This window comes from Panicum virgatum, chromosome 7N, assembly GCF_016808335.1.
Source record: "Panicum virgatum strain AP13 chromosome 7N, P.virgatum_v5, whole genome shotgun sequence".
In the NCBI taxonomy this organism is placed as follows: domain Eukaryota; kingdom Viridiplantae; phylum Streptophyta; class Magnoliopsida; order Poales; family Poaceae; genus Panicum; species Panicum virgatum.
In genome coordinates this window covers 40,895,949-40,907,126 of record NC_053151.1, presented here as the reverse complement: position 1 = coordinate 40,907,126, position 11,178 = coordinate 40,895,949, and the positions used below count along the sequence as shown (strand labels likewise).

At 53.8% G+C, this 11,178-nt stretch overlaps 2 protein-coding genes across 3 annotated transcripts; both read left to right on the top strand.

Moving 5' to 3' along the window:
- The first annotated feature begins 737 nt into the window (after positions 1-737).
- Positions 738-3,035, top strand: LOC120681262 (subtilisin-like protease). Its single transcript, XM_039962774.1, has one exon. It carries the CDS (start codon positions 738-740, stop codon positions 3,033-3,035), a length of 2,298 nt encoding a protein of 765 aa, XP_039818708.1.
- A 3,208-nt stretch (positions 3,036-6,243) lies between these two features.
- Positions 6,244-11,178, top strand: LOC120683909. 2 transcript variants are annotated; one of them, XM_039966010.1, is made up of 3 exons: positions 6,244-8,319; positions 9,661-10,260; positions 10,405-11,178. In XM_039966010.1, the coding sequence occupies exon 1, from the start codon at positions 6,780-6,782 to the stop codon at positions 7,809-7,811; it is 1,032 nt and encodes a 343-aa protein (XP_039821944.1). In that variant the 5' UTR covers positions 6,244-6,779; the 3' UTR covers positions 7,812-8,319; positions 9,661-10,260; positions 10,405-11,178. The 2 variants fall into 2 exon arrangements, with proteins under 2 accessions (XP_039821944.1, XP_039821943.1); XM_039966009.1 differs by having other exon boundaries at positions 6,244-8,975.

Genomic DNA, 11,178 nt, shown 5'->3' with positions numbered 1-11,178 from the left:
GATGGGCCGGGGGCCGTCCAACTAGCTAAGGTTCATAGGATGTTTAATTAATTAACTGTGTAAACCACGCCTACAACTGTAAAGTAAAGAGCCAGTGCATGCATGCTGAGACAAAAGTGATGATATCATCCCACATGTAAGAAAATTTAGAATTTTAAAAACTATAGATCTTAAATGGTGTGTTCAAATTAATTTTAAATTGCAACATTATCTTTTATAACAAAATCTTCAAAAAAAGATCATATTTGCCTATATTTGCATGGTATGTATTTTTTAAAAAGTATTTTTAATACCTAATAATTAGTTTCATCTACTGTAAATAAATATTTTAACAATATGAATAAATAAGCATTTAAAACAATCAGACATAATGAACAAACAATAATGTACAATGAACAAAAATTAAACATCGTGAACATATGATTGTGTAGAATAAATAATGAAAAATAAATATAACCGAATGAACTGGAACCTAGTCCAGCAATTCGCAAGCAACCGCCATTTGTCCGCCTCTCTCTCCGGCTAAAGCCGGTCTTCTGGCGTATTGCAACTGCTCCCAGCTGCCCAGCAGCTATGGCGTTCTGTTTGGCATGGCCCTTTGCAACCAGACACTAGGATGGTAGATTTTTGCGATTGGATTTGGCGACAAGGACGCACGCTCGCTATATGTATAAAAGTCGATGATGCATTGCATGGAAACGCAGGGAAACCTCACGGCGAAGTCAGGAAAAGGAGCCATGGAGGACAAAAGCTTGAAGCTCCCCTCGCTCGTCCTCGTTCCGTTCCTCCTCCTCGCGGCCGCTGCCGTGGCCACCGGCGACGAGCTCGCCACGTTCATCGTCCACGTGCACCCGCAGGAGAGCCACGTCGTCCTCGCCACCGCCGACGACCGGAACGCGTGGTACAGGTCGTTCCTGCCCGAGGACGGCCGGCTCGTCCACGCGTACCACCACGTCGCCAGCGGCTTCGCGGCCCGGCTGACGCGGCGGGAGCTCGACGCGCTGTCCGCGATGCCCGGGTTCGTGGCCGCGGTGCCGGACCAGACGTACGAGCTGCACACGACGCACACGCCTCGGTTCCTCGGGCTGGACTACTCCCCGGACGCCAACAGGTCATCCTACCCTGCTGTCTCAGAACGCGGCGCTGGGGTCATCATCGGCGTGCTCGACAGCGGCATCCTCCCGACCCACCCCTCCTTCAGCGGCGACGGCATGCCGCCACCGCCGACCAAGTGGAAGGGCCGCTGCGACTTCAACGGCCGCCCGGTGTGCAACAACAAGCTCATCGGCGCCCGCTCTTTCATCTCCCGTCCCAACAAGGACAGGAGCAACTCCTCCTCCAACGACTGGCGGGCGGCGCCGCCGGTCGATGGCTCCGGGCACGGCACGCACACCGCCAGCACGGCCGCGGGAGCCGTCGTGCCAGGCGCTCAGGTTCTTGGCCAGGGCTGGGGTGTCGCCACCGGAATCGCGCCCCGCGCGCATGTGGCCATGTACAAGGTGTGCCAGGGCAAGTGCCGCGGCTCTGACGTACTCGCCGGCGTTGACACCGCTGTGGCCGACGGCTGCGACATCATCTCCATGTCTCTCGGTCGAGCGTCGACGCCGTTCTACCGAGACAACAAGGCCATCGCGACGTTCGGCGCGATCGAGAAGGGGGTCTTTGTCACCGCGTCGGCTGGCAACTCTGGCCCGAACGTCACCTCCGTCCACAACGAGGCGCCCTGGATGCTCACCGTCGCCGCAAGCACGATGGACCGGTCCATCCGCTCGACGGTCCGGTTGGGGAACGGCCTCTTCTTCCACGGCGAGTCGGCGTACCAGCCTGCCAATGTCTCGGCCTCCACCTTCTACCCGCTGGTCTACGCTGGCGCAAGCGGGAAGCCGTACGCCGAGCTCTGCGGCAAGGGCTCGCTGGACGGCCTGGACGTCAGGGGCAAGATAGTGCTCTGCGAGGTCGGGAGCGACGAGCCGGAGCTCCGCATCTCGAGGATCGGGAAAGGCAAGGTGGTAAAGCGCGCCGGCGGCGCCGGCATGGTATTGCTGAACACATTTCCCCACGGCTACACCACGAACGCCGCAGCGCACGTCCTCCCGGCGTCGCACGTCGACTATGCCGCCGCCTCGGCCATCAAGTCCTACGTCAGCTCCACGGCGAACGCCACGGCGCAGATCCTCTTCTACGGTACGATCCTCGGCACGTCGCCGGCTCCGTCGATCGCCGCCCTCTCCTCCCGTGGGCCTAGCCTCCAGAGCCCCGGCATCCTGAAGCCCGACGTCACGGGACCCGGCGTGAACGTGCTCGCCGCGTGGGCGTCCCAGGTGGGTCCGCCGTCAGCATCTCCACCACCCGGACCGACCTTCAACTTTCGCTCCGGCACGTCCATGTCGGCGCCTCACCTCAGCGGCGTCGCGGCGCTCATCAAGAGCAGGCACCCTCACTGGTCGCCGGCGGCGATCAAGTCGGCGATCATGACCACCGCCGACGCCACCGACCGCGCCGGCAACCCAATCCTCAACGAGCAGCGCGTGCCGGCCGGCCTGTTCGCCACCGGCGCCGGCCATGTCAACCCCGAGAAGGCCATGGACCCCGGCCTGGTCTACGACATCGCGGCCAGCGACTACATCGGCTACCTCTGCGGCCTGTACAGCAGCCGGAACGTCTCGGTGATCGCGCGGAGGCCGATCGACTGCTCGGCCATCACGGTGATCCCGGAGAGCAGGCTGAACTACCCGTCGATCTCGGTCGCGTTCCAGCGGACGTGGAACTGGAGCACGCCTATGGTCGTCGAGCGCACGGTGAAGAACGTCGGGAAGGTGCCGGCGGCGTACCACGCGGCGGTCGACGTATTCGACGACGCCGTGACCGTCGACGTGTATCCGCGGGAACTGGTGTTCACGCAGGTGAACCAGGAGCAGAGCTTCAAAGTGATCGTGCTGCCGAGGCGGAATGGTGCTCCGGTGGTGGAAGGCTCGCTCCGGTGGGTGTCAGACACGTACACCGTCAGGAGCCCCATCTCCATTTCCTTCTCCTGATACTATATATTGCTCTGTCAAGCCAAATGTACTCTTTCCCTTTGTTTAGTTGCATAATTCAAAATTCCAATTTTTTTCCAACACCTGCATAGAGACTTAAATCTAGACGAAATAAAAAATAAATTGCACAGTTTGCCTGTAAATCGCGAGACGAATCTAATGAACCTAATTAGATCGCAATTAGACGCTAAATTGTTACAGTAATGCTACAGTAAACAATCTCTAATGATGGGTTAATTAGGCTCATTAGATTCGTCTCGCGATTTACAGACGAGTTCTGTAATTAATTTTATGATTAGTCTATATTTAGTACTTCAAATGTAGGAAGATTCTCTTTCAAAAACTTTACACGATGCAACTAAACAAGGTCTTTGTTTATTTTCCATGCAAATAGAGTGTTCCCTTGCATTCTTTATAAACTTATAATAAAATGACAAATTTTTGAACAAACTGCCACGAGCACTGTCAAATTATTTAAGAAGAAGAAACAAAATTTTACAGAAAACTACCCGTTAAGAAGCCGTCCCTCCTCCCGCCGAACCCCGCGGTTCCGCCGCCGCTCCCCGCCGGCGGGGCCAATGCCGCCTCCACCTGCCAAGACCCACCCCCGCATCAACCCCCCACCCAAGCCCTCCCCCAGCAGCCTGCGCAGCCCCTGTCCGATTGGGAGAAGTCCTTCTGTGACTCCCCCCACCACCACCGCGCCATGGCCGTCCTGCCTCTGATGCTGTGGATTGGGTCCTGGCCACGCCGGATCCGGAGCCTGCCACGGCGGATCTGTCTCCGTCCTACGCCGACGTGGTCAAGCGGGGCGGATCTGCTGCGGGATTCGCAACCTCCACTCCGCCCAGATCCTCATCGAAACGGCCGCCCGGCTCCGGTGAGCCGGATATATCAACGGCGTGGATGAGCTAACGCGGAGGGCCGGAGGCTTCGAGATACGTGAACCGACCAGCTGTTTTTTCATTTTTAGAGTCATACGGTCCAAATACAATTTATAATACCCTGCGCTTACAGACCCACAGTCGTAAATATAGAAAGAGGTGTTCTGGAATCTTCAGAAAAGCACGTGTTCTCCTCCGCGTGCTTCAGCCGTCTCGTCTTCTCCGCTTGGACCAATCTTCCCTGGCAATGGAGGAGGTCCTGTTCCAGGGAGACACCGCCGGCGCCGCGGCGTGCGGCCACCGTGCTGGCGCCCGCTTGGCGCAGCCCGGTGGGGGCCGCCGGTGCCGGCGCTGCGGCGCCTGAGAGTGCGCCCGTACGCGGACAAGCACCAGGAGGCAACAGCCATGGAGGACATCGCGGCCCATCGTGAAGCTCCTCGTCGCCCCATACCTCAAGGTCGTTGGCTCCTCGCCATGAGTTGGCTCAAGCTCCTCGTCCCCCCATGCCTCGAGGATTCCACGGTGGCCGAATCCGACTCCGATGGCACGGCCTCCGACGCCGACCACACCATCACCGCCCCTGGTCCCGAGCTGGCCCGCCATCGCCGCCGTGGCCCACCCGCGCCACCCAAGAAGCGAGCGCCGCCGCCGCCGCCCGAGTCGTCGGGAGAATCGCGGGCCCCTCCTCGACTCCGCCTCCAATCCCTCCCTCCGCTAGGCTCGGCGACTTTTGATGAGGAGGGCGAGGAGCACCGAGCACGCCAAGCTGGAGGCCCCAACTGAGGTTGTGTCAGCGCAGGCTCCGGTAGAGGCTAGGCGGGAGCAGCAGCAGCCAGCAGGCGTGCAGGCCATGGTGGTCACCGTGGTGCGGGGCGTGGAGGCGAGGAGAGAAGTGGTGGGCATGCAGGCATGCCGCCGCAGGTGCTAGTACACATTTGCAATTACTGATTCGTTCATGTTCTGTCCTACGCCTAAACACCACCACCTCACTTGCAAGCCACGTATCTTTTTTCTGTTCTTGATTGATTTCTTTCCTAGTCTTTTGCCATACGAGAATTGCAGTTTAGTGATCCATTTGTGTCTTCTGATATTTATTGGTCCATTTGAGCCGGTTGCTTGTATTGCATGAATTTCCCATTTCAAATTGAAATATGTTCATCTTGTAAATCAAAGAACGTTAAGAACTTTTTATTCCATTGAAAACTGTGTGCACCAATTTGAGTTTGATTCTTTCTGTGGATAAAATATGTGCATTCTGGACTCTGTGCAATCTAGTGCATGACTTCGAATTTAAATTTACTGATGAACAAAAATACGTGCAGCTCTAGATTTAACATCTTTGAATTTAAATCTAGTTGATATGATTTCCCCCCTAATGGAAAAAATCGTGCGCATGACTTTGAATTCGGTTTTTTCATGCACTAAGTTATGTGCATCTTTACATTTAACATTTCTGATTTTATTCATGCACCAAAATATGTGCACCTTTATATTAATATTTTCTTTTTTTTTGTTGTGGAACTATTTGCATCACCTTGCAAATGGAAGTGGAAACTCTATCGGTCTATCCGTGCACAAAAGATGTGTCAGGAAATGTGCATCCAAAATTTTTTGTGCAACTCCAGATGGGTTTAGTTAATCTTGTGAATATGTGCATGTGGCCGAATCATGTGCTTTTGTCCCTCGATGAACTTTTTTAGTTTCATTTGTACAAAAGTATTTGCACCCTCAAACCTACATTTAAATAGTTGCACCTGTTGTAAAAAGATATCTGCACCTTTTTCTCGTATTCTTTTTTTACATTTTTCTATAATATTTGTGTTTAGAAATTTGTGATTTGCACAATTTTGTGAGTAACCAATTGTTCATAGGCAATATTTTTTATAATTTATGCAGTGGCATGTTGAGTTGGTGATGATGAACATTTTGCCTTAAATCTTGTGATGTAGGAAGATTAGTGCTTCATGCCCACCAGCAAGACTATTGTACATTTCTGGTGAAAAAAATAACTAAGCACACAAATATATGAATGGTGCGCATGTGTCAGAAAGAAGGCGAAGCACCCCGACGGAGATCTACTGTTACAGATTCTTTTTCTGGAACACTCCTCCCACGGTCTCCTTGATACATGTGCCGCCAGTGCGCTCTTCATTTTTAAATGGTCCTGCTGTTCAGCACTGTTCCGAAATACACTTCGAATACACAACCCGTACCTGCACCCCACGAATCTTGACGCCATCCTGTCCGTACACATATCCGGCTCACCGGCGCCGCGCGTCCAAAACTCCTCTCTCGCCCGCCCAGCCCTTCGGCGCGCACCCCCCCCCCCCCCCTCTCCGAGGCTGCACAGGCAGCAGACATTTACTCCGCCGCGTCGCCCCCTGCAGCGGGACCGCTTTCAATCCAGTCGCGGCGCAAGGACGGCCTCCGGCCGCACGTCTCCACGCAGTGATGCCGCTGACCTCTGCAACGGGTGGGAGACAGCTACCGGCCGCCGGAGGTCTGCTCGCGGAGGGGCCGCCAGCTCGCGACGACGTGACGGACGACACGACGCCCATTCAAGCCGCCGCGGAGATGCAAGCAAACCTTCAAGGCGCCCAACAACCAGTGCATTCGCTGCCTTCACTCGGGCTACGGCAGTACGGCTGGCCGGTGTTTCAAGTGCCTGGCAAAAGACCACCGTGCCGCTGCCTGCAGGGATCCTTTCCGGTGCTTCCGCTGCTTCCGGCTGGGGCACCGAGCGCGCGAGTGTCGCCAGCAAAACAATCGCCCACCCAACGCCCGGCCACCACCGCCGCCACCACCTTCACCGCTGCGCACCCCTCCACCACCTCCTCCCCTGCGCCCCGGAGTAGTCCCCATGGCGCTCGGAGACCCTGACACTCGCCCTGACGAGGAGACAATCTTTGTCCCAAATTCTTTCGATTTGGAGCGTGATGCCCGTGATTGGGAATCCTGCACCTTGGTGTCGTGGGCGATGCATCTGCCGCGCGGTGCTGGGGCAAGCGACATCGAAGAACTCCTGCTTGGCGAGCTGAACCTGCACCGTGGCGACCTCAACGTCACGGTCCACCAGCCGGAGCCATTCCTGATCCGGTTCGAGCGAAAGGAGGACTGCGACAAGGCAAGAAGCCAAGGAAGGTTCCAGCGCCGCGGCATCGACATTTGCCTGCGGCGTTGGCGAAGCCTCACGCACGCGATGGGACTTCGGCTCTTCTACCGCGTCAGGCTGTACCTCGACGGCATTCCCGGCCATGCTTGGACGCCGGACATTGTGGAGCGCGTCATCGGCCGACGTTGCGCCCTGCAGTGCATCAACACCGACCTCGTGCAGCCGCAGGACACGAGGCATGTCGACTTGTGGGCCTGGACTGCGGACCCGGGTGCCATCCCCAAGCGGGTGTGGCTCGTCTTCACCCACCGGCCTTGCGACAGGTCCTCGGCGGTGCTCGTCCTGCGCGAACAGCCGGACCGCTGGCTCCAGGGAGTCCGCTACGAAGTCTTCCTGCACGTGGGCTTGTTGAGGACTACACGGCGGCGGCGCATGACCTCCACGGGGCAACCTCCAACCCGGCGGCCTTCAAGCCAACCAAGCGCCCCTACATCTGGCGCTATGGCTTCATGGATGGTGCTCCGGCGGCCGCGCGCCTTCCCAAGCCTCCACATGATCAGGCCGCCCCCGATGCGGGGCGCCCTGCGTCCTGGGCTGACCAGCTGGCTCAGGGCGCCCGGGAACGGGCCGAGCCTAGCAATGTCCAGGACCGCACTGCCGTTGACTGTGACGGGCGGGGGGCTGCTGCTCCGGAATGCGGCGGGCGCGGTCGCGACACGGCGGAACACGATGGGCGCGATAGGAACACGACCGAGCGGGGCCGGACCACGTCCGAACTGACGACGCGCGCCGCAGGGAGGCATGCACGTGCAGAGACGAGGGCTTCACTTGGCCAAGGTTCTCTAGCCCCGACGACGACTACGAACATCCAGGACGGGGAATGGAGTGCGGCCGCAGGAACCAGGTGCGCCCCTCTGGCCGCGGGGAGCACCGTGAGCGTACCAGGTCGCCGCGACGCCGAGACAGTGAATTCAAGGGAGGTCGGTGCCGGGCTGACGAGGGGCGCCCGATACAGCATTTCTGTATGCGCTCTCTTGCCACGGCGCTGCCGAGCACTGAAGATTTGAGGAGCAGGTCGACGGCTCAGTTGCAGGCGGCTTTCAAGCAGCAAGCCCAGCTACTGCTGACCTTGGCCAGGGAGGGACCTGGCGACAACCCCTCTTCCTGGGTACGCAACGGCATGGACAACATCAACAAAGCCTGCTTCTTCGCCAGCAGGCTTGGCCTCCACGATCTGCCGGCACAACAACTGCTTGCCAATGGGAATGCAGCCTGGTCCAATGTGCAAGTAAGTGAGCAACTAATTCCTACTGCTCGTGTCTGCAACAGGATTCAGACAACAACTGCCCCATCCGTCGCCGACGTTGAGCATGCGCTTGACAAGATGACGGCCCTGGCGGTTGCGCCCGCCGTCGCGGTGACCGGCGCGCCGACGGGCTCCGTGGGGACGGATGCTGCGGCCACTGCAGCAGACGCGCGGCCGCCTTCTGACGCGGCGACGGGTGCCGCGGTCGGAGCGGCATCTCACGCGATTACTGACGGCGAGGGGTTGGCCGCACCCCCTGACGGCGCTGGCGCTCCTCAAGTCGTGAGCGGCGGCAGCGTGTCGTCCCAGGGGGGATTTTTTTAATTTTAATTTTTTTAAACTAAAATTTTAATAATAATCTGTCTGGATCTAAATTTTCAAAAACTAGCCTTTTTGGTCACACCAAAACTCGTGGCGCAACTCACTGAAGGGTCGCCCCACATGTTTTGGCGCGACCAACCTGCCACGCTGGCAGCTCCGCGGACCTGGCAAGGCTGAGTCGTGCCACATGCTTTGAAGTGACTCTTCAGCGAGTCGTGGCATGCGGCGTGGCGCGACTCTTGAAGGAGTCGTGCCGTCTGGCGTGGCGCGACTCTTCAGGGAGTCGCGCCGTGCGGCGTGGCGCGACTCAACTAATGGTCAGTGACGATTCGCCCACCCGCACTGAATGCAGACTCGGCTGCAACATTAGATGCTGTTACAGGCAATATATCACAGGTCATACCAGCTAGAATTGGATATTTTGGTGCATGCATCTTCTATAAGTGTAACATATCAAAGTTATCATTATCACACAGGAATATATTGCCATACGAATGAACTTTTTGTCGACTTGCAATCTCACCTTCTTGAGTAGAAGAATTAAAAGACTACCATTTCAAATGAGATGAGTATCCATTGTACAAACTTCTTATAGTTGTACCTACTTAATCAATATGAAAACTAGCTATGTCTCCAAAAGCCTTGTTTAATCGAAACTCAACAAATCCATACTTGAATCGAGGATCAAGTATAACTAGTATACAATTTGAGTGTGAGATTTTCTAATATTTGTCAAATTTCGTCTTCATTTCTGTGTATTGCTTAGTGTGCATTTTAGTTCATGTCTCATACACAGGGTAGATTTCTTTGACATCGAGAACTGCTTTGTACATTCAATTTTTGTTCATGATTTGATCTGCACAAATTACATGTATAGATTTAGTGGTAAAGATGTTAGCAAACTGCTCTACAGAAGCCAGTACGAGTGGACAAAATATGTGGACTTAAAATTTTAATTATCTTTAAATCCGTCTAACAACAAACATTTTCTCCATATCTCAGTTACCAATGGAGGCGAAGGTTCAAATGACCACGATGGCCTGCTAACTCAGTCGGTAATGTAACATTACGACATCTCCAATAAGCGAAAAGCATATTACGCATTCAATATTTTTCAAGATATTTTGCCATCTGTACAATGAAGGTAATTGTTCTTAAGAAATGCAGAAATTCATGTGGTACTTCGACACAATTGAATGATTTTTTTCTTAGAAAGTTTCTCTTCTAAAAAGTGGTGTTCATGAGCAGGTTGAATTAGATTTTTCACCATAAATTATGTAAAGTGATGGTTTAATATGCTTGCAAAAATGTCCGCTATAGATAGAAAACTAGAGCCAGTTATCATTTTTCTTAGTTTCCCCTTCCAGCATGTAGGCTGAGAGCCACTAGCAGTTTTTCTTCAATGTGATTAGCCAAATGAATTTGGGCATCATGATTATCTTTAACATGTCAAGTGTGTTTTGGTCATAAAATTTTGTTTTGGCGATTCTATTGGTTACCAGAGAAATTTATGATTTGATAATGAACATGAAGTTTGCAGAAAGGGAAAGAAAAAGAGGTCACGACCTACGGTCTACGCGCCGCTACACATGCGATTTCAACGTAAGCCTGACCAGGACCTCCACTGCGCATCGCATCAATTTATCATGAGCTTGCTTGTTATATGTCAGTAGTTTTTAGATCCTGTGATTGTTGCGGCTCTAAGTTTGAGTCTCTAATTCTCCAATATCTTTGATCATTTGGCAGCAACGAACACTGCCTTGGTGCCCAGCTGTCGGTGTTTTACCGTCAGGTTCTCCGAGGGGTATCCCGAGGAGAGTGATTATGAGTAGGGACTTGCTGAGATCAGAACGCGATGATGCAAGGAACACAAGAATTTAGACAGGTTCAGGCCGCCGGAGCGTAATACCCTATGTCGTGTGTGGTGATTTGTATTTCCTTAGGTGTTGTTCGATGTGTCTCGTCCCCTTTTGAGGGAGTCCCTGATCGCCCTTATATAATCCGGGGGAACAGGGTTACATGGAAAGTCCTAGTCGAGTTCTGTTAGGATTCTAGTCCGAGGGGTTTGGCTAGTTTCCGAGTACGTCGACTAGTTCTACTCCTATTCATGTAGATACAAAAAAGGTAGGACATACCCATGTGCTACTACCTACTCTAGAATATTCCGTGCCCGTGGGCAGTTTCACTGTCCCGGGTCTGACAGGGTGTAACTATTCGCGATGAATCTAATGACGGTAATTAATTCATGATTTGCTACAGTGATGCTACAGTAACCATACTCTAATCGTGCGGTCAAATGCCTTATTAGATTGGTCTCGCGAATTTACCAGGAGTCCTGAAGGCGGTTTTGTAATTAGACTTTATTTAATACTCTAAATTGGTGGTCAAATGTGCAAAAAGTTTTCGCGAAATTTTTTCACCCCAAACCAAACAAGGCACATAATTCTTCTTTATGTTGAAAAGTTTATGATGCCAATGATCATGCCATGGAGGTGGAGGATAGAGTAGATTTAGAGGGGG